The sequence below is a fragment of the Falco punctatus genome (assembly GCF_963210335.1).
Source record: "Falco punctatus genome assembly, chromosome: 9".
NCBI classification, from domain to species: Eukaryota; Metazoa; Chordata; class Aves; order Falconiformes; family Falconidae; genus Falco; species Falco punctatus.
In genome coordinates, this window is record NC_137589.1 from 6,717,015 (window position 1) to 6,741,244 (window position 24,230).

A 24,230-nucleotide genomic window follows, 5' to 3' on the forward strand; every position below is an offset into this window, starting at 1 on the left:
AACCTAGAAATAAGAAAACTGAGGAAATACCATTCAGTTTTCTTCTGTGCTTTTAATAATAGACATGGAGGGCTGGTATGAGCCTCAAGTCCGTCATACAGCACCATGCTAAATGTATGTAGCTGGAATATCTAAATGTTTGTCTAACTGCTCTCAAAAGGAGTGAAGGAGATTGTCTCCCCTCTGTGGAGGGTGTCTAACTCCCTGTGGTTATCTTTCTGTAATGTATAGTCTAAGTCTTAGTTAAGCCAATTTCTTCCTGCCTGCAAGGGCTATGAAGAAATGTTTGGTTTCTTTGTAAGAGTCAACATTCAACTGTCCATCTTGTTTCTAGACGTTTCCTTTCTTGACTAAACTCAGTTTCTTCAATTGTTACTTCAGAATTTGTGAAGAAGACTTTGATAACAAATTAAGGGTCACTGTGTGACAGTTAACTACCAGTTGCTTGTGCACTGGTGTTTTGTTCCAATAGCTCTTCAGACACAGAAATTCACTTTCAGTGGTTGGTAGCTGCCCAGTTCCCACATGGGTTTTTCCACATTGAGAAGTGGGCCCGTGTGAACCTCATGAGGTTCAACAAGGCCAAGTGCAGGGTCCTGCACCTCGGTCGGGGCAACCCACGTTATTAATACAGACTGAGTGGAGAATGGATTCAGTGCAGCCCTGTGGAGAAGGACTTGGGAGTACTGGCGGGTGAAAAACTGGACATGAGTGGGCAGTGTGTGCTCACAGCCCAGAAAGCCAACCGTATCCTGGACCCCCTCAAAAGCAGCGTGGCCAGCAGGTTGAGGGAGATGATTCTGTCCCTCTGCTCCACTTGGGTGAGACCCTCCTGCAGTGCTGTGGCTAGCTCTGGGGCCCTCAGTGCAGGAGAGATGTGGACCTGTTGGAGTGGGTCCAGAGGGGGCCCACAAAAATAATGAGAAGGATGGAACACCTCTCCTATGAGGAAAGTCTCAGAGAGTTGGGGTTGTTCAGCGTAGAGAAGCGAAGGCTCCAGGGTGGCTTGATTGTGTCCTTCCAGTACCTAAAAGGGGCTTGTAAGAAAGATGTGGGGAAAACATTTTAGCAGGGCCTGTTGTGAAAGGACAAAGGGTAATGGTTTTAAACTGAAAGGGTAGATTTAGACTAGATACAAGGAAGAAATTTTTCACAGTGAGGGTGGTGAAACACCAGCACAGGCTGCCCAGAGAGGTGGTGGATGCCCCATCCCAGGAAACGTTCCAGGCCAGGTGGGACGGGGCTCTGAGCAGCCTGATCCAGTTGAAGATGTCCCTGCTCGTGGCAGAGGGGCTGGACTCGATGGCCTTTAAGGTCCCTTGCAACCCGAACCATTCCATGATTCTATAATTTCCCAGTCAATAATGTATTTCTATACTTCATAAAGTCCAATGAAATTCCCCTCCCCCGTAGTTTTTGCAGGGGTGAGGTTAAGAAGATAAGTTTAATCCTCTTTCATTGCAACCTTCTTAGGAGGGGAGATAAATTCTCCTGCACAAAATGCTGCTTTTTAGGAGTTTTGTGGAGCAAAAGAGCTGGTATGATTCAGTGAAACTTAACAGCTGACCATAAGCTTCTTAATAATAGCATGAAGGCTAACACAGGGTATCACTAAACATGTCCTGGAAGCGTTGTAGTGGCAGGGTGTGTGCAGACAGGAGAAGTCAAAATGACCAATTTGTCAGAGAGATGCTCTCAGTGTTGTCATATTTCAGTCAAATGTTTGGATTTTTCCTTTAAATCCACGAGTTGTTGTTCTGCTGTGTTATTAGCCTTTTAGTGCTGCTTGGAAAGTTCCTTTTTGAAATGATTTATGCAGTACTATTTCCTTGCAGCTTTTCTGTAACTTGTGATTTTTGGGTGTGTCTGGTGTTGTCGGGGTGGTTTGGGGTGGTTTTTTTGGTGGTGATGCTGTCCGTGCCCTGCCCTTCATTGCATATGCTAATTTTTTTCCCCAAAAAGGTGACCCTCTCAGATTTTTGCCTATGGAGTGAAGAGATGGACTGAATTGTCATAGGCTGTGGGATGAGTTATTTTTAGCTGTTGGCATTTCAGGCTGGAACACTTCATTCTGTCGTGCTTGTTAATGAGTCATCTGGAGAAAATGGGCTTCTTGCTTTCAGAGAGGGTCTGTAGCAAATAATAATAGGCTAATCTCTGCAGGAGACATTCTGCCAAGTAACTAAAGCTTCAACTAGAAAATATGTTCAAATGGAGACTTATCTCCCTGTAAGAATAAGCATGCACTCACTATTATTATTATTATTATTATTGTATTATGTATACGAAAAGCTCAAAAAGTGGAAGACTGATTAAGAGCCTAGTAATGGTATAATAGCGAAACATTTTCAAAAAAGAAGGTTAATTGAAGACAGTCACCTTTTACAGATGGAGAATAATACGTAGTTGCTTCCTAATTCAGAACATCGTTCACTCCCTGAAATCCAAATAGTTTACCTAGCTCTAGGAATCTTCTGAAAATATTCCTAACTAGATAAGACCTATATGAGGCTTGCGTCCTTGAGAGAACCCCAAATTCATCAACATTCAGTGTATTATTTTTAAGCATTATCCAGCGTCTTTGTTTTGGTCCCTACTGAAGACTATATTTTAATTTTGTTGTTGTTCTTTCTGTGTGCAATTTATAGTCTCTTCTTTGACCTTTTCCCTCAAGGTTTGACGGTTTTGTGCTGTTATAACACAGGAGGCTTTGTTTTGCAGCTGAAAATATTACCACTCAAGTTTGATCAAGTACTCTTACATTAAATTTCTAAGTTGTTAATCTAGTTGCTTCATTTTTGTATTGTTGAAATTCCAGAATTTGGTAGTGCAAACGATTCATTTACAAAAAAAAAAATGTAAAAATTTAGGGAGAAGTATATGAAAGACAGGGGAAAAAAAGACCCCCAAATGCTATTCTATAAAGGAAATAGTTTAAAGAACAGCATCAGTGTCAAGTCTTTTTGTCTCCTTTGGTACTTCTACTGACACTTAGAATTTATACCTTTTCCTTCTTTTGTTTCTGTATCTTCCTCTTGCGAAGCACATTACAAGTCTGAAGAGGTCTTTCTGTTTTGTAGGAAGAGGATGTTTCCTTTAGAGCTAATAATTTTTACTTTCCGTTGGTTATTTAGCTGTTTGGGTTTGGTTTTTTCAATTATCATGGAGTATTGAGTTAAAAGAGAACGTTTACCTTACCTTGTTCAAATAAGTATTTTTGCATATTAGTATCTGTTTACCCTTCAACCTGTAGTGTTTTAACCCATTTTCTCATATTGCTCTAGTCACTGTACAAAATGCTTTAAACCAAAACCATTTAATGATTCTGATACTACCAGTGTGTGCTGCTCCTAAGTAACCCACAGGGTTTAGACTGGGTTTTTCGAGATAAATATTTTACATTTTGGCATATTTTACAATTTGTCATATACCTACATTGCCGACAACAGTGTAATGGTCAAAACACTTGAGAAACCTATAAATAAGCTAGTGTAAGTATCAGAATCAATTTAACTTCAGTAGCATGGAAGTTTGCGTGGGAAAGCTTACCCTGTGTTTTAGCAGGCAGAATTAACTTTTCCTAAACATGAGGTTGCTGTGGTTAGACAGCTTCCAAATCCTCATCTCAATTGTTTATGGGTAGTTTGAATATACTGACTCTATAGATGGTCTGGTAATTGTCTCCTTAGTAGGCAATTCATGCATCTTTTCAGGTAGCACTGAATTCTATTATCCAGTACTTGGGTGTCATCCCACCAGTGTAAATTCTCTTACTTGTAGGAGACCTAGGTTTTGGTGTTTTCCAAAAGTGGAGGTAATGTGTTTCCATGTTATCTATTCTGAACTGTTTTGGTTCCTTCTCTCTTAAATATCTTTTTTTCCCCCTCAAGTATCCGAAGATGTTGATAATAAAAGAGTTGATTCCTTCTGTAATTTCCAGTACCACCTAATGAAAATGAAGATGCGGGTGCATCACTTATCAAGAGCTTAAAAAAGGAAATATATTTATGAGTATGCTTGTGTGCTTGCGGTAAGAAATATTGCCTGTGTTTCTGAGGTATCGAAATTAATGTTATTACTCACTATCAGTAGGTGACTGTCTTATGGGATATTCAAGACAGAGCTGTCTTGAGAAGCAGGGAAGTTAGAGAACTAAAATGGAAATCTTGGTATTTACTGTCGGTTGTGCTTAAAGCAGGGTTTTCTGCACTCTTTATTTGTTCATGAGGAAAATTATTATAGTTCACTGCATGTTAATAGGAGATTAGAGTGGCTTTATACTGTCATCTTGGTCTACTTAAATATCTTTGTGTATTTAGAATATTTTTTTGGTTTAAATTTACTCACTGCTTACTGATGTAAAAGAATTTAGAATAACACAAAAGGTGAAGAAAAATGGATGTTTCAGCAGTATAGTCAAATTGACATGAACCATTTATATTACTGTAGGAACAAAAAATTGATTTAGATTGTGGTTAACAACTGCCACTATTGTTTTGGACTTTGTTAATAGACAAATTAGGCAGATAAAATGCTTCTTAATCCGAGTGATGAATGGAAACAATTAGATTGTAGTTTAGTTTTGGAGTAGCTCTGGAGAACTTTGTAATACTTTATCAACTCTGATTTAGAGCTCAAACTTTGCAACTTGGTTAACTTTTTTTTTACTGCTCTGTGTTTATAGATAAAAGCACAAATTGTAAAGTTACTACAATAAAATATTTTTCTCTGTCAGGTCTGAGTGTCCATACATCTTTTTTTTTTTTCTTTTTCTTAGCTCTTTTTTTACAGGTAACTTAATATGATTTGTACTACAGCTTTAGATAATCTAAATCATAGCATAGATAAGGTCTAAGATCTCTTGCTGACTGAATACTTTTAATATTAAAATATTCTTGGCAAATATTAAGTTAAACAAATTTTCACTTTGATGTGAGCTGGAGTAAGTTGATGCTTGTGAAACAGCAGTTTTGATTAGCATTCACTAAAGGTTTATTGACAGTTAACACCTGGTTTCTACTGTGCCAAGTGGGAAGCATCTATTGCAGCTTCACATGATTGTTGCATAATTAGCATTATGATCTCTAATTTGCTTTTAATTTTGTAAACCTAGTATTATTTTCAAAACCAGTCAGTGTTCCTGCATTTTTATTGTAGGATAGACTAAGATTATTGATGTTCAAAGGGTTAAGAAGTGTACTACTTCCTAATAAAATAAACCACTTGCCATTTCATTGGTTAGTTAGCGAGGAAATTTATACACAAAAAAATTACTGTTACTTCTCAGAAAGCATGTATTCATCCCATGCTACTTATGAGAAGCAAACAGATAATGACAAGTTTTTTGGAAGTAGTATTGTTGTATGCAAGCTGCCAAATGTATACTGAGAACATCAGGAGCAAGTGTAAATGTTTTTGTAATACTGCTGAGAAATAACAAAGGAAATGACCTTGTTCCTTACTGCTCCAGAACATATTTTGGTGCATCCAGGAATGAAGAAGGTAAATGGTTTGTAGTTTTGCCTGCCCGCAATGTCTTTTCATCCTTATTGGCTTTGCATAAGGGCAGGGAGCTATTTCTGGTTATGGTGATTTTCAAGAAAAATTACTGGGGCAAATCCCTAGAGGTGTCTGCAGAATTTTTGAGTCTTAGCTGATCTTTTGGAAGATCTTCTCCCAAAAAGACAGTGGGAGGAAACTGTAAGCTTGTAGTCAATTACTGAACTGACAGGAATTCTCTAATGGTATCTCTGAATATCTATCCTCAAGTGAAACTTTTTCAAATGTTTTTAGTAGAAATTTAATAGAGAAATTTTAGTCATCTTGACCTATACTATAGTAGTCATAATACACTAATTTTACAGTTTGTGAAGGTACTCTGTGTATATATAATGTGTATATATATATTTGTACTGTTTAGTGACAGAATCAGAAATGTAATCTCTTAATAATCTAGTGGTATAGTTTTTCTTTTCATTTTCCTACAGCATTTCAGAATATCGACAGAAATACTTGCCTTGTGGTGGGCAGTGCTTCTGAGTGTTATCTTGTATGTTTTTGAGATAATGTAGGGGAGGAAGACAACCAGATAATCTGGAATAAAGGGGGCTTTTCAAGAACACTTGCATAAATTTGCTTGACTCTTTGCTGAGGAAAGAAAAAAAATTACTTTGAGAAATTTCTTTAAATCATGATCCTTAAGAGCTGATGTTTTAACCTTACATTTGAATGACTGTTACTTTTTCCATCTTGTTTCAATATGCCTAAATGCAAACACATGTGGAAAATGTTCTTTTGGCTTTTATCAAACTGACATTTAAGTGCATTTTTTTTTTTTTCAACCTCACTAACATTTGTGGTAAAATATTTCAAAGCTATGAATCTTGCAATTTGCTTATGCATTTTTTTTCTTTCTTTCATATATTAACATTTGGTACTCATAATCCTAACCTGGTTGGAATTATTGGCTTTTTTCATTTGCTGTTTGTTTGGATGAGGTGATTAGGAAAATACTTGATGTGAAATTCTGGTTTGTAGCAGTAAATACTTCCACGAAGAGTCACTGCTTTCTGAACTCTAGTAAATAAAAGAGGAAAAATACGATAATGTGCTGTATTAAATTGTAGCAATCATATTCCTAACACATTTAGCTTTCTGTTGTGTTACATGTCCGTACTGCTAACCTGTCTCCAATACTTCCTTTTTAGCATGTTTCATTCTTCCCCTCTACTCCCCTAGCCTTTCCCAACTCTTTAATTCTGTGCCAAGCTAATAAGGAGAAGAGCTAGCTCTGCATAAAGTCAGTCATTGCCAAGCAGCTGTTAAAAGTTTTCTCATGTACCTCTGTGATTGTACCTTCTAAAAGGCAGTATTTTTGCTCTTTGGGGTCCCAATTTTAAGTAAGAACAACCAATTATATCTGCATCTCAATCTTAATTGGTTATATGTCAAAGACTAGGGATGAAATAGTTCATATATATAACTACCCTTTCTAGGGCTTGAACTTTGAACACAAAGTTGTACAATTTAGGTAAATTAGGTACACCTTCAGAGCTAAAAATATGAATTACTTTTCTTCTAACACACGGGTTTTGTCCTAAAGTATTTCCCCTTTTACTTCTGTTGCAAAATAATACCCTGTGCTTTAATTATAACGTTTGCATCTTGAGACTACGGTTTTTCCTTAAATCTGAATTAGATTTTACTTAGGATCAAATTCTGAGGGCTTCAGCTTGCCTGCTAATGCTGACCTGGGGAGGCCGTCTCCCTCCAACGTGTGCCCCATCTGCCTGGCGGTGTGGCTGCCTGCCTTGTTCTGGCACCGGCCCAGGCTGCGATGAAACTGAGAATGTGACAGATGACAGGCTTGTCCAGATGTATGCATAACTACTTCTGCCATGCCCTGCGAAACAATCAGGATGGAGGTTTGGCATTATTTAGTTGTTTGTGTTGATTTATTCCTTGAGGGTATTTAAAAAAAAAATATATATATAATTTGGTATTTCTTTTGGTAGTTTTACTGAGCTTTTAGTATTATTAAAACAGGTTATATGATACGATGCTCACTGTCTCCTCATGGGTGGTGGGTTTTTTTCTGTAATTTATGGAGTGATTTCATAGATAGTCTGACACAGGTTACTTAATTTGAAGACTTAGGTAGGTGTAAAAAAACGCAATTAAATGGATCAGACAGCTAACTGCCAGTGTATTAGTCTGGTTCTCCTCACAGCTGAACACTTAAGCTATTGTCGTGTCTTAATATGACTAGTTCTTGCAAGTAAAAATAAATATCTAGGAAAGGTGTCAGAATCACCATTAATTATGATTTGTAATTAAAATCTAATTAAAATCCATCCAATAGCTGGAAAACATACCAAATCCTAGTCTGCCATCCTCTCTAGGGGTATCAACAAAGGCTGCCTGCCCAGCCCCAACTTCCTTCCAAAGAAAAAGAAGTTACAGCCTCATGTGCGGTTAGCAACCTTTTGTTGATTAAGAGGTTCCTGTCATAGTGTTTTCACAGGTTTTTATAACACCAAACAAAAATGTACAATCCATTGGAAATGCTCTAATGTTATGGTACAAAATAACTAGATTTTTGTCTTACATTCTGGCTGTCAATATCTGGCATACAAAAGCAAAAAGGGCAAAAATAATTTTTTCTCTCCTCTCTAGCTGTTTTTGGCAGCTGATTTTTTTAAAGTGTAGCTCCCTGCTGATGTATGCTATTGAGTGTATCTTGGGTAATAAGCAGATACATCAAAAGATATCCAGGGCAACACACCCTGCTGAAAAACAAGAGATTACCTTTCTCTACTTGGTGCAGATAAGTAGCTTCTGACAAATGCGTCAGAAGTGTATTTTCCTGGTGTGCACTCTATATAAGACAGCTAAATGTTGGGTATATTCTGTGGCCATTTTGCTCTTCAGGAGTTACTTTGTAGTCCAATATAAATTGTGTCTAAAAACTTAACAGCATTACTTGAATTGCTTTAGTTTTCCTTTCTCTAGCTCCATTGCCTTACGTTGTCTGCCTTCAGTTGTAGGGAGTGTTTTATGTGCTTATTTTTGTTGTCAGTTTGGTTTTGAAACCATGGTGAGCCAAACATGGCTGTACTTGTTGCTCTGTAATGTAGAACAAGATAGTCCCAGCTCCAAAAAGCCTCAGATTTTGTGTGTAAAAGTGAGTTATGAGAGATGGGTATTGAACCAGGAGAGAGTTGCCAGTCGTTAGGCTGGAGAATAGCCTTGGGACATCACACAGCCTTGCTGATGACTTTCTGTAGATGTCATGCTGAAAGATAGTTTGATGGAAGATTAAAAGCAGATTTGCTAATTTTCATGGAAAATTCTAGTAACTGGACATTGGATGATACCGTGGGTTAGTGAGAGAAAAGGTGGTTTTATTGACTGCTTTGAGCCCAGAGGCTGTTGTAAATCTGAATGTACCAAATGAAGGATGGTATGTTCAGCAGCGTAGTGCTTTGCAGGGATCTGTATAGCACAGTAAATTGTGCTTTTTAAGATGTGCTACGAGGAAGAACAGTGTAAGGTTTAAACATCATTTGGTACAGAGGAGATGTGTAGTGATGCTTATGTTATGAATGGTTTGAGTGACAAACAGGGTGGTGAAATTGTCAGCAGTGATAATACTGGGGGGAAATGCTAACAGTGCTCTCCTGTTTGAGGTAACGGTGTGGCATATGTGAGAGGAGTCTGTGCCTCTAAAAAATAAGCCTCCACCTCCTTCCTCATGTAACGAGGTGTATTTTGTTTAAAAAAACCAACCCAAAACCATAAAAACATTGTCATTCTTGTTTGTATTCTTTATATAGTAGCTTCTTCCATTACCCCTTTCTGTTTTATTCTGATAGCCATTAATTCTGTCAAAAGTGAAGCTACTGAAAAGGCTCACCTTCGAGTATCAAGTTCAATTAGGAGTCAACCCTTTTTTTAAAAAGGGGAGGGGGGGAAAAGAAAGCAACTGACAAGTGTTATTGCCTTTTAGTATAATTGAGCAAAACATTAACATACCCTCTTTGGTCAGTGCTAGAGTTGATCAGCAGGATCACAGCTGAAAACATATGCTGCTGCAAATGCAAACTTGTTTTTGTTAAAATATGCTGTAATGTGGTGAACAAATTCATCGTACCAAAAATAGGGGCCCCTCTATATGGTGCTGATAGTGGGATTTATTATTCCGTTATTTAAGGTAATGGTATGTTGCTAGGTCAGGAGAAAGGTCACAGTTCTCAGATACAGCACAGCCTTAAGAAATACTCAGAGAAAGGCCAACAATTGCGGAACGTGAAACAAAAATATTATTCAGTCTTGCTCATAAGGTTCTAATTTTCTTGAATTATCCAAAGTGTGATAACAGCTTAGTCCTGAAGCATACACAGAAGCTCTGTTTAGCATGCCCAGGCCTCAGAGCAGTTTCTATGGTTGAACTTCCTTAAAATGGAGAGTTTTGCAAAAGCAAATACCACGTTTGAGGCATGCTAGGATAGCAGTGTCTTCTCTTTGCAGGTCAGACATATGGCAGACAGTGACAAAGTCAGTGTTCCTACACTGCGTGTGCCATCTGCTGACATTTTGAAAAATGTCCATCTAACTGTTCATCATCTTAAGATAAAAAGCTATTGGCACTCTTAATTTTGAGGTCATTCTTGATACAACTTGGTTTTTAGGCTCTTGTGAATTAAAAAAACCATGCAATTTATATCATCCTTTTGATGTGTCATAGAAAATGACTAGCAAAAATTACTTTCATTTGTACAAGCTCTTTTTCTGTTTTGTGTAAGAGAACTTTGGAGGTGTGGAGTTTATTATCTTAATTCAAAGAAAATAAGTTAGGTCTTCTAGTGTTCAGTGTGAAATAGTGAAAGTCTATTGCCATTGCTTGTCTTACTCTGTCAAGTAATTGTCAAGTAATTTGTTCAGATGATTTCTGAGATTACATAGCTGTCACCTTGAAATCTTCATAATGCAGACAGTATTTCAAGGTTGTTTCCAACTTTTTTCCCAAAATTCAAATACCACCTATTTTATCATTCAAACCACCAGATCAGTATTTAAACACATACTCATCCAGATTTAGAGCTAACATAGGTGATGAACTACAGTATCTTAACTTCACAAGGTTTAACATGCCATTAAATAATATGGACTGAGAAACATCAAAGGTCTTTAGGTAAAGGAATTAAAATATCGGTATCCATGTAGATATACAAGAATACAAAAATAACCATATGATTTGGGCAGTACACACTCAAATTGATTGAAAAGGTAACATGTCCATTAAAGAAAAAAAATATTGCCAAATACTTAATTGGTTCATGACAGTTTGTATGTCTCTGCTTGAGAAGCAATTGTGAGGAGACCTGTTGCTTTTGGTTATTTTTTTCCCCACTCTCAGCTACTTGCTATCATTTGAGGTTTCAATTGCTTGACATGGAATTGGTGGATAATTAGTAGTGTGTATAACTGTGAAAAGCACATGTAGTAATTTAGTTCTTGCTTCTTTCTAATTGTCTGCCCATAGGTAGTTTGCTAAGGTGAGTAGCTCGTTATTCAAACATTTTAAATGAAAAGTACTGCAGAAATAAAAATGCTCTTATTAGTAACACGGTATTGAAAATCAAAACCTTTTAAACAAACTAGTCATTATTTGACAAATCTATCCTCAAAGCAGTTATTCACGTACTACAAGGAGACTGGGGCTGTGAAGGGGAGAGAAGGGTAAGGCAGCAGATAGTGTTCATTTTTCACCATGTCTAAAATAAAGTTGTGTCAATCATCTTTTAGAAGATGCTAAAGGTAAATAAAATATGTCGAAATACATCTGACTGGGCAAGCTTCATTTGTTAAAGGTAAACATCTAAAGTTAATAGACCTTAAGGGCAAGTCTGTGCTATTAATTAGGGTTGACCTCGAGGTCATTTTGAGCCTCAAATGTGCAAACATATTTTACAGTAAACATTTTAACTTGCCTGCTGGAGTCCTTCCTTCTGAATATAATGTCTTTTGAGGTTATTAATCCTGCTGTTCAACCCACTCATTTTGAAGTGTGCTTAGAACTTAAAGGCACAATGCAGTACTTGTGCGCAGCCTCCTCGCAGCCTTCACCCCTCCTCGTTCTCGTCGCCTGTTGTGTGATACTGCCCTTTTCTGCAGCCTGTGGCTGGAGGGAACGCCGGGTCTTAAGCTGTTGGGGTACTGTCATCAGAGATGCCAAACATTATCCTACACAAGGAAGAATGTCTTATATCTGGGTCTTAACCCTAAAGTTTGACCTGAAATGTGAGGGTAGATACTTCTGTTAAAATTAAGTACTTGTTTTAACCTTCAAATGTAATAATGTACTACTGCATGTCACCAGAAAATGCTATGTTTTCGTAGTAGTATGACTTGAAGGATTTGAAAGCTCATCTAGAAACACTTGGCTTTTCTGTTATCAGATTTTCCCAGATACTAGTAGATTTTTTCATAGAAGTTCTTCACCTTTCAAAACGTACTATTTCATATGAAAACTTAAAATGTAGCACCGTTGTTTGGGTCAAGTTAATTTTGAAATAGACACCAGATCTCCTCAATCTTCTCACTTAATTTTACATTCTGTTTTTAGCTTTAATGAGTTGGAGTAAGTATCTGAATGTCTTTATTGGTATAATTTTTCTTCAAGTATATATTTTATCAATGTAAACAGTTAATTTCAATCAAACTAATCCTTCAGATAATGGGTTTTTCCAGTTATTTTCTCCCCTTTCAACTTTAAGGTGAAGGATTCAAGTTGACGTCACACTTTGCTTTGTAATTTGGACAAAATCTGAATAGATGTTCTCAGCTTGCACCATGTGTAACAGCTAGTGTATCTGAATTTCTTCTTTTCAAATAACATGTTGTCATCTACTTCTAATGTTCATGTCTGCATTTGAAAAAAAAATAGTAGAGTTTTAACTTTTTTCTTTAACTTTTTTCTTCAACTTTTTTGTTTTAACAGATTTGAAGAACTTGTGAAAAAGTTCAAAGTAGAATATCATGCTGGTGGTTCAACTCAAAATTCCGTTAAAGTGGCCCAGGTTTGTTCTTCCTTAAAAAAGATTTATTGATAATTTGTAGTGTTGAGTTTGAATCGACTTCATGCTCTGTACTGTCTGTATTTGTCATGAGCACTACTGAGTGGGTGATTCTGTTGCTTAGCCTATGCTTGGGTTTTTTGACATGATTTATTTTGAAGTTGTGCTCTTTATTCTTCTCCCACGCTTTCTGTTAAGGTTATAGTTACAACTACAGTGTACCTAGGAGTGAAAAGGAGGGTTTTAAGGAAGACTGAGCCAGGCTTTTGTCAAAGGTTACGGCAGAAGGATAAGAGGCAAGGACAGGATCCCTAGCTGCTGTTAAGAGTCTTCCAAGGAGGAGAAAAAAGTTACGATAAGAATGGTTAAACAGAGAAGTTGCTGAATCTCTGTGCTTGGAGATTTTTTGCATCTTACCAGGGTGAGTCTCTTTGGGTGACGGGATCTAAATTTGAGGCTGGCCGTGCTTTGAGTGGTGGTTGGACTAGAGAGGTCCCTGCGTCGTTCTCTGATTCTAACCACATTTCTTCTGTAAGACCTTGAAAGTTTGTCCATTAGCAATTGTAATGTAAAACTTTTTTTTTAATACTAGGATAATGTTTCTGGCTACGGGTATGATGAATAACAGTAATGATGAATGGGGTTTCAGGTATATGAGCTTTTCTATAACTGAAGTAGGCTTTTGTAACAGTACTCTTAAGCATGTTTCTGTGTGTGTATTTTTAGATGTGACAGATGTACAAATCCTATAAATAAAAATATACAAACTGTATTAATAAGCCAGGATCATTAACAAAAAGCTTATAAACTTCCTATATAATTAAAACTTACTGCCAGATAGCATTAAATGCACATTTGGAATACATTAAGTTTCAATTTAACAAAGGTTGCCCTGCCAATAAAAAGGAAGAATTCATTATAGTAATAATTGTTGCTCCTTGGTATAAAATAGTTGCTGCTTCTTTACTAAGGTGTTCATTTTCTGAAACCCCAAATGTCTTGAAAATATTTCTGATAGATTTCTTTGTTGTCAAATATTTTTAAGTTGCATGTGTTTAAAGTGTACATACCATTCTAATTCATAAAGGGTTATGTTTTTTGAATACAGACAGCTTTCAGAGCTTTCTGGTTTGGTTGGTGTTTGTCTTTTTTACCATGTGGTCAAGCCAATTTTTTTGCTTCTGATACTTAAAAAAAAAAAAAAACCTCCGCATCAGGAGAGCTCAAGTTAATGGGTTCTTTCTGTGTCAGTATGACTGTTGCTTAACCTGTGGGGCTGGTGTAGAGGTGCTGTCTTTCCGTGACAGCTGATTAGAGGTCGACATTCTGGATGGAGTTCGGCAACTGTGAATTAATTCAGAGGCATGAAAGTCTACTTCCATTACTGCATCTAGGTTGAGGATGTCTTAGTAGGAAATGCATTTGGTAAAATCAGAGTTTCTAAATTTCCAAGTACTCGAAGAGCCTAGGATTTTGTTTCCAGCTTTCTTTGAAGTGACCTCTTTGGCATCAGCTAATAATTTATTAGTAAACTGTGCCTTATACTTAGCTCTCTGAACTTATCAGTCCGGGTCTTGTTAACGTATTCTTCTATGAAATACCCAGAACTTATATAAGTCAATGAAAACAGGTGAAACTTAAATCAATGAAATGTAGGGGTTTCAGTGTCGGCGCTCCTTTCTTACACCAATTGGGTTTTGTCAGTGAACTTTTCCTTTACCTTGGCTCTGAGTTGGGAGCCTCATTCAGCTCCAGTTGCCATCTGGAATTGTATTTGGCTCCAGAAGGGTTGTCATCTCTTAGTTTTTGTTTCAAACAAGATTGAAACTTCAAACAGTTGTGCATGAATAACATAACATCACTAAGAGGCTTTAAAACCAGAGATGGGAGGGTGAGAGAGAGCGGGAAGAAAAAAAAACAGACAATTCTGGATATTTTAAAAGAAACTTCAGCAGAAGAAAAAAATGTGAGGATAAGAAAAAATAGTTTAAATGTAACCAAAAATTAAACTAGACATTCTGGAAGAATTTTTGCAGCAATATTCATTGGCTTATTGGAGAGAATGAGTGTGTAAGTAATCTTAGATCTGAATAATTTAAATGTATCTTTATTTGTTGAAAGTAATGGGAAGAAGCAAAGTCTGATTCAGGAAGCCTGACTGGTGGTTGAGAAGTAAAGGACCAATGAATTTCAGAGCTCTGAGATAGCCACATTCAAAGTGGATGTGGATTCTTTGCAAGAAGACATGTGGGGAAGAAATCCTAAGAATACAGCTCTTATTTTTTCAGCTTCTGTTACTTTATGGGAAAAACTTGAAGTATGCTAAAAACTGAGAGATAAACTAAAGAAGTTTAGTTCAGCTGTTTAGAAGTTGATGAGAAATAATGGCATGTTAAAAAAAGAATCCTTGGAAGCTTGATGGCAGTGGAATACAGCTGTGTAGAGTGGCTGGAAATGAACAAATGGCCTCTGAAGTCTGGCAATTGCTGTTTTAGAAGTTCATTTCTGAGCAGGAATAATATTCTTAAGGAGTGTGGTAGGAAAATTGGAGAGCAATTAGTAAAAAATGATAGGAATAAAAAAAAAGAAAGAATTTAAGGAGCAGCTCCAATCGTCATTGAATTGTTTGTTACAAATAGTCTGCTGCTTTAAGGGTCAGAAAGGCAACACTGTTGAAACAAAAATACCCAAAGGCAAAATGGGTGGGGAAACTCACAGTATATAATGTGTTTAAAAAGGAAAAATGAAACCATCATATCCTTGCTTGCATGTATGGTGATCATTGCTTCTGGTGTACATAGTCATATATTTTGGATATTTTTTTTGTATCTGTAAAGATAGTGAGAGCTGTTCAAGAAAGATGCTCTCTGTTCCTGAAAAGGATAAGCTAGCTTCTTAAACAAACCAAACGAAACAAAAAAAAAAAGGGGGGGGGGGGGGGGGGGGGGAGAAGTGTTACAAATACTGTATTTATCATGTGTGAGATATTTGAGATGTTAATCACAGAACGAGGCAATAGGAAGAAGCTCTGAATTATGAAGAAAACTTGGAATGAAAATTTAAAGCTGCGTCAACTAAGGAGATGAAGAATTTAGAAGTTCACAAAGAATTAACCAGAATTGCTGTCAAGCTGTGAAGCATAGAATTAGGTATCTTTTTCCTAGTGTGTTAACAAAAAGGGAAGATCTGAAGAACAGCCTTGAAGGAAGGATTTGGCAGGTAAGACACTAAAGGAAATCTTGGTATTTTTTCAATGTTGTCTTGCAGCAGAGCCGAAGTAGAGTGTGTGTTCACACTGCAGGAGTGAACGATGGTTGGAGAGCATTTTGAGAATCAAAAAGCTGAATGTTGCCTGCCCAAAGTGGGAGCTGAGGACAGGGTGTCTCAGCAGGGTCAGAAAAAGATCTGGACAGATCAGAGACAACAGAAAGGTTGTTTTGGTTTGGTTTTTTTAGAAATGTTTCTGATGTACAATGGAGAAGGCACGTTTTTGCAAAATGACATACAGAAGTGAAGTGAAAACATACATTAGAGTGAAAGCTCTGTAGAAGGAAAGGAGGGAGCAAATGAGAAACTGTTCTGTTGCAAAAGAAATACAGATGACTGTTAGAATAAGAATTGAGAGCATGGAAGATAAATGATGAAGGGGCAGAAACCCAGAAATATCACACCCGGCCAAAACTAGCACACTTATTTTCCGAAGTGCGTTATGTAAGTGTTTTTATAAGTACAATAATATTTTTAAAAAAAATACCTGAAAATGGTGAAAGGGAGTACCAAGGGCAATATAAAAGTAATGAAGAGCAAAACTAAAGCCAGTGAGATAGATGTTTACGTTCAAGGTCTCTGGGATTCTGAAGTTGTTTGAACATATACTGATCTGTAAGGAGTGAGAAAGTAAAAATTCTTTTGGCTTGACCCAACACTTGTTATGGTGAAGGGGGGGTAGAGGGTGGCAAAGTGATTGATGTATTCTAGAAATGACAGTAATGGGCATAAAAATGGAAAGCATGAAATAAATGAGGTTGCAGTTTAGTCATTCCTTAATGAGTTGAAATTAACAGCAAATTACATCTTGGAAATACTAATTCATATTAGCAGAAGAATAAAGACAGAAGTGAAGAAAGTGGAGACCAAAAAGCATGTGAGGGAAAAGACAAAACTGAGAGGATGGGAAATAAGTACTCTGGAAAGAAAAAAAAAAAAAAAAGTATAAAAATCCTGATGTTGCTCTGATTCTTCATCCCTCACTGTCCTGTCCTTGTTTCTTCCTGACCAATCTGCTTTTCTGTGTCCATCTGATCTTTCTTGGGTGTAAATTTGTTCACCTGGAAAAGAAAAGATGGCTAACCAGAAAAGATTGAGTACTTCTAAGGCCTTAAGGAGAAGTCTTACTGAAATATTAGTACTGAGTGGAAAGGTAGAGACAGACCGTAAAGAATGGGGAGAGGGGAGGAGGAATATTGGTAAAGGGCTGTCCCGAGTGCAGTACAACACAGAAAGCAGTTGGAGTCCAGATTATCAGTAAAAATGCAGGCAATAGGCTTCCAGGGGTGCTATGTTACTGTTAGCCACAGTTTGTCCTTTTTTTTTGTTTTGTTTTGTTTTTTGTTTATTCCTTAAGCCACCAGTAGGGACTGTTAATAACTTTGCTGGATCAAGCTGTAATTAACCAGGCGTTATTCACTGAAAATTGCTTGATAATACTTAAGAAAGTGAGGACTAGAGATGATGAACTGAATTGCAATCCTTTAGGTTCTAGAAAGGAAACTGAAGTTGAACTTTCCTGTTTGCTTTGGTGATCTCGGCATTAGGTTTATCCTTTTATACTAACTTTTAGTTTTGATTTGTGTTTAAAATTAAAGTTATAATGCTTGCTTAAGAACAAGAAGAGTGTGGCTATCAAATGGAAACTGCAGTGTGCTGCTCTGACCTTTACTTGTCTCATTAGATTTTGGCTTTGTATCTAATATGATATGTGACATCTTGCTTTAATCTGAGCTCTTGCATTCCCTCCAAATGATTGGATCCATTATATTAAATCTGTAAAATATGCATACATGTAACTGCATGCAGTTCATAAATAATGTATTGTTTTAGAGTTCTGCCAACAAACTAAATTCAGATTTGTGAAGACAGTATTTTACTACTTATCAGCTTCCTTCTGTAATTTTAATTAAGAGTGTGCCTGTCTGACAACAGACATTGATCTGGAAGGAAAAAATAATCTGAATCTTTTAATAGGGCTTGTTACTTTAAAGTATCTAAAACGAGTAACTTCAATGTGTAGACAGGGCAAGTATTGCTAACCAGGCCATATTTGCATGAGGTTTGTCAGTGTTTATTTTGACATTGGAGTGCTGAGGTTATAACTGCAAGTAGTAATCTTTTGAATTTTGTCTTTCTAACTCAGGTGCTGGATTTCGAGTCTAACTGGATAGAATTTATAAAATGGAATTTAAACAACACAACCTTGGCAATAAACTGCACATTCTTGTTTTTCTGGAAGTGCATATAAGGATTGCCACATTCTTCATCCCAAGAACGGGTGCTTTTGGTTTATGCGCAGTTCCTTAATAGCTGATTTTCATTCTCATAATTCCGCTATTGCTGTGGATCCAACTTAGCAGTTAGGGCGTGCTGTATACTATTGTTTATTCTTCCTCAGAAGAATTGCGACGTTCTCATTACACCCATTTTATTACTAGTGATGCTGTGTGAACTTGGAAGAATGGAGCTTGGCACATTTCAAGTTGAATTCGTAGCACTGGCAGATAAGGGGAAAACATAAGTTTAAACTCTCAGGAAGCTTTCGTATAGATACTCTTGGGAATTCACAATAATGTTTTTATAATACCCACCTCAGAAAATCATAATGACTCCCTGATTTCTTTGTAAGCTCTTGGTTTTCTGTGGTTCTGCAACTTTTTTGCAGAAAGTCTACATACAGTTGTTAGGTACTTGAAAGAAGCTTGGTTTTAAATTAGTGTGATTATTTACTCTTAATAGCGTGTTGATTTGAATGACTTTTAAATGAGGTATAACACTAAGAGAGAATAATAGGATGCTAAATTATGTTGAGCATTTGAGTTTGAGTCTTCTGTACATCAGGGAAGTGTGTCACTTTACCAGTATCAGCCTATATTTCTAAGGCTTGTAACTTCATCCCAATTTTTATTCTTCAGTGATGATTAACTTGATCTGTTAATCCAAAGTGATTGTGCTTTTTAGCATTCTAATCAACTGACAAGTTTGAAAATTTAATTTTGAAAAATGAACAGACTCATGCTTGTTTATAAAAAATGATATGTGCTGAAGGCTTCGATGTGTTTTAAATCTCTACTATTTGTTATGTGAGTAATTAGTCAAACCTTGGGTTTATATTAAACATATGTGTCTACTGGGTCATGTCATGCTTAATCCAAAAATAGTGTGTAAAATTAAAAATCTATCTATGAAAAAATAGTTGGAGGCAGAACTGCATTTTTTTAAAAGAATATAGGCTATACTCTTGTAAACATATAACTAGCTTCATTGCAACTGCTTCCATGCTTTTAAAATTAAGTTTGTATGTATTTGCAAAGTAGTACCCTTGGCTAAACATTACTTATTATAAGTAATGTACAAAGTTCATCACACATTAGCTCGAGTGTTCAGTCATTTAACGATTTCCTCCTCACTTTTGTATCATACTAGATAAATGGGCATATAACAAATGAATTAAATCTTTTCTTCATTTCTGTAAATACCTGGATTAGTCCTATACAATTGATTAGACTGAGGCATAGCAGGAAGAAAGGCTTGGTTGGGAAGCAAGCCTCAGAATGTATCGGATATGCATAACTGGGAGAGAGGTAATGAAGAAGTTATCAGTGAGGTCACCCCAAGCATACTCTCAATTGTGTGATGGTGGTGCAACTTTGCGGGAGCTGTCATTGTTTTAGGAATCCATCATGCCATCAACTAGAAGTGTTCTCTGTTCTATTTATTGTGTGCTTGAATTCACTTATGCCACAAATAGAGTTCTCCAAAGACTGTTTCTGCAATAGGGCTCCCAGAAGGTGCAAGCAAATTCTCTAAACAGCTTCTTCCTCCTCCTTAGTGAAGCAGAGAACAATTAGCTCTATATCTTCCTGTTGACCAGAAGGATGTAGGTCATTTATGTCAAAAGAGGTGGGCTCTGTGCTCTCCGAACCGTTTGGGTTGGAATGTTACATTCCTCTGAGTTAGTTTTGGCCTTATGCTTGATATTTCTTAAGCAGCTTCATTACATCCCCCTACTCAGAGATGGGCTTGGTGGCCCCAGCTAACATGTGTTTCCAATATTTTCAATAGTTCAATCCAACTTTCAAGAAAAAAGTATGAAAAAGATCTCTAAAACACTTTCTGTTTGTTATGGTCTAACAAACCTAGGAGTATAGCTCACCTTCTCTGCCAGAAAACAATCCTGAGGGATGCGTTTCCTTCTGTGGCAGCTCCTGCATAGTTCTGCCATGCCGCACGGGTGTAGCATTCCACCAGCGTGGTCTCCTGTCTGTGATGATGCTGGCACCATGTGCTGTCCTGCGAGTGCACATCTCTGCTTCTCAAACCTATTCAGTGTAAAAGAAAGTAAGACAGAGAGAATTAGGACTTACAGCTAAATTATTCTTATCTGTATCTTGCTAAACTTTGTACGCTACTAGCCACTAAACTGGATCTCTTAAACATTTATCCCCAGTGCTATGGCCAGTCCTAATGAGTGAGACTTGCACTTGGCAAAGGAATAGCAAAACATACCTTGGTGCTGACAAAAATAGTTGTTTCAGTTTGTCTTTCTGGTGATACAGTCATGGCTATTTCCACTACTGTGAAGATGATGTCCCATTGACGGTGTCACGGTAGGCAGCGTCACATGCCAGTGGCATTGGTTTCCTAAGTGATTCTCTTAAGCGCACTCTGTCATTCATGTGTGGTTCCAAATTAGCCGATGTCAAACACCGCACTGATGTGGCCGTGCTTCTGACAGAACAGCCAGCCTTTCCTCTTCAGAGTTGTTAAGGCAGCTTGTGAAATTGGTGTAATGCTGAAGCCGGTTGGTACGGATATCAGAGAAATTCTGCAATGTTTGAGAGCTGCCTAGATTTTTTTGGAAAGTCTTAGGGAAGATTGCTAGACCTTTTACTCTGCTGCCTAACCTAAGATCAATTGCAAGGCCTTATTCAGAGCTACCCGGAACAGCTCAAAAAAGCAACAAAACTACTTTGTCGTTATGGCAAACTCTCCAAAATTTTAAGCAAATTTCCCCCAGGTTACAAAGCTGGGTACTTCTCAAGCTTTTTTGTGCTTGTGAAGGAGGTCCATGCATTGCTTCTGTGGCTATGAGTCGGACATTCAAAGTCAACGATGCAGCAGTGTGCTGGACGACCTACCTTTTCAAGGTCACCGATAGTGAGGCCTTTTTCTGCACACTGGTACCGGTTGCATACCGGGAATAACTGTGTACAGCACTGTGTATATTCATAGGCCTGGGAATAGAGTTTGTAACAAACATCAGGATGGTCAGAAAATGAAGCTCCAAAGAGCCTGTGGCCTTTTTTCAGATTCTCCTGTGCCAGGTCCCTACGTTTGTCCTCTTGAAAATGAGTCAGTTGCGGTTACACCTTTGTTAGTCTGCAGCAGTGTATTGTGAGACAGATGGTAACTGTTAAGCACTGCAAGACAAATGCCCTCGTGTGTATTGCTTCGGTATGGAGTTGAGTGGACTTGCCTGTTTGATGCACCAGAACCATATCCACTTCGTTTTTTCAGGTTTTGTCCCTAGCCAGCAACATCAATAGGATTGTGGGAAGAATGCCTTCGCAATATGTCATATCCAAAGCCCTTTAGAAGAACAGTAAAAAGAGTTGTACGATCACATTCCCCCTAAATTCATCCAGACAGAACCTTGAAACTCTCTCCTCAGTATTTTTTGAGTGAGCTTCAGAGTGCATATGCAGTCTCTGTTCATCCATCCAAAATTGTAATTTATTTAAATGATTAAAAACTGTTTCCATATTCCAGAGTAATCAAACATCAGTCACCCACATGGAATCAGAAGACACTATATAAATGGTAGCAGTTGGCTGTTCCTGGGAGTGCAATTCAGCTGCCTGCTGCTTGACTCAGCTTCCACGCCTGTTTCGCTATGTTAGCACCATTTTTTGGAGCTGTAAAAAAAATTGTTAGTTTTTTTCAAAGGCAACAAAGGGATTTGGGCTCTGTCCCTAAGCTAATATCCAGCCAGGTCAGAGGACTCAAACTTCATGGTTTTTTGGTTTTGTTTTCCCCAAGCCAATGCCACCTGTAAGTCATAAGCCATGCTGTATATGAGAGTGGAATTAATTAACACATGCCCTGATTTATACTTATCCTGAAAATAAAGATGTTTCTAGGTAATACAGTAATTGGTGCAGGCTGGGATTTATCCTGAAGAAATAAACAGCTGGAAGTATCAGGGAGCCACATTGAGGGGACCCGGTTCCAAGTGTGCCATGCTGTGAACCCTCCGACCTTTTTGTACGCAGAGCGACGATAGGACTTGCTCAGAGCCCTTCGCTCCGTGAGGCTGTCCGTGCCGCGGTGGGCTGAGGCACTCCAGCAGCTGACTGACGTTTACTTGACTTGTTCCCATTAGTTGACACTGGAAGGAGAATGACTGCTTGATTTGGCAATCTCAGAAGAGAGGCGAAATCCCTGTGCTTCATTGATATTAATTTGGCGTGCCACTCAAGTCTTGGGAGCTCAGGAGTTGTTTTATCCTTAGCAGCTCAGTAAGTTACGTAACTACATCTTTAGCAATTAATTAATGTTAAGTGATGTGATACAGTGGGGAGTTAATTGCCCTGGAAATCTGAAATGCCAAGTTACAGGAGTTTCTTGCACATCTCTAGAATACTTCCTGTTGAAAGTGTACTTTTTAAAAGAATTTTCTTCCCTCAACAAGGCCGCTGACAATTTTGCTCTTAGCTAAGAACTCTATGCAGGTTTTATAATATACTATTTCTGGAGACCTAGTGCTTTCCTCAGAAAGTTTAAATATATTAGTGTAACTTCCTTGCACATTTATTACATATATTCTCAGGTTCATTGCCTAAAACCATTCTTTCCTCTCTTTCAATAACTTGTGCTGCATCCAAGGGCACGTATGTCTGGTTTTGTACTTCAGAGTTCTGAATTTAACTTTGCTGCTAACTTGTATTGTAGCCATATAGAAAATGAGTCTATTTTCCTTTCTTTTGTGTATGATGGAGATAATAGTGGTTTATCAGAACAGACATTTAATGTAGGAATTTACCTAGTCTTTTTAAGAATGCGAAAGGGTAAGGACTGCTAAGTTGATGGGTTCATTAGGAAGTACAGTGGTGGTTTGTTTTTCTTTTAGGAACGTGACCATGGTTTCAAAGGAACCTGTGGGACTGCCTTACCAATCACATCAGCAGGCTCTGTTCCACTGGCCTTTGCAGTGAATGGCGTTATCTGCTATTCAGTTCAAAGAAAGGATAGGGGAAAATGCAGTGAATTCTCGGTAGGGAAGGCTTGTCCTAGGATTACACCATCAGTAGCTGACTTACACCCTCACCCATTAGAGTTGGCCTGTTAGGTATTCTTATTATTGGTATATGTGTGTACTCTTTTTTTTAAAAAAAGAACTTTCCAAAATTTGACCTTACTGATGTGTTGTTTCACAGTTGAGTTACTCTTGCTGCAAAACAGTATTTGGATGGATTTGGCCTGTTACCATCTTAAACAACTGTAGGAGATTTACCAGAATATTTACTCCATGGTGCTGGAGGCCTGTTCAAAGCGATGACAAGACCTTAAAGGAAAAATACGCCTCTTGTATACTCTGGATATATTAAAGCACAAACCCATATGAAGCAGCTCCACTTAGTTTCTTATTATGTTGTAACTGGTAAAGCATTGAAAGCTGACATTTTTGTATTCACTTCAAATACTGTGCTTGCACGTTGCTTTTAACTCTGAGGTGGTTTTCACTTGCGAGTGGAGGACGGGTCCTGCAGGCGCAATAGCTAGGCTTTGCATACTTTCCCTAGCTATTCACGGTATCTACTTTAGACTCTTCCCCCATACTCACACATGCCACAGTATCATAGAACCAGAGAATCAGAAAATCAGAGAAACATTTAGGTTGCAAAAGACCCATCAAGTCCAATGGCTAGCCCAGGGCTGCCAAGCCCACCACTCACCCATGTCCCTAAGTGCTGCATCTGTGCATGTTTTAGATACCTCCAGGGATGGTGACTCCACTGCCTCCCTGGGCAGCCTGTGCCAGTGCTTGGCCACCCTTTCCAGGAACCACTTTTTTCTAATAGCCAATGTAAACCTCCTGGGACACAACTAGAGGTCATTTCCTCTGGTCCTGTTGCTTGTTACCTGGGAGAAGAGACAGACTCCTACCTCACCGCAGCCTCCTTTCAAATAGTTGTAGAGAGCAATAAGGTCCCCCTGAGCCTCCTTTTCTCCAGGGTAAAGAACTGCAGTTCCCTCAGCTGCTCCTCGTAAGACTTGTGCTCTGGGGACCAACTGAACAATGTTTCAAGTATTTTTGCATTTATTTCCCCAAATCGCTATATATTTGCCTAGGAAACAAAACAAGTACACTTTGTTTTC

General features: G+C 37.9%; 1 protein-coding gene across 3 annotated transcripts in view; it reads left to right on the forward strand.

Moving 5' to 3' along the window:
- ADK (adenosine kinase) overlaps window positions 1–24,230 on the forward strand; it is a 291,562-nt gene that overhangs the window by 68,588 nt on the left and 198,744 nt on the right. For all 3 annotated transcript variants that reach the window (XM_080403196.1, XM_080403195.1, XM_080403197.1), the window contains one exon: window positions 12,503–12,581. In XM_080403196.1, the coding sequence (XP_080259322.1) occupies window positions 12,503–12,581 (79 nt within the window). The remainder of the gene's footprint in view (window positions 1–12,502; window positions 12,582–24,230) is intronic.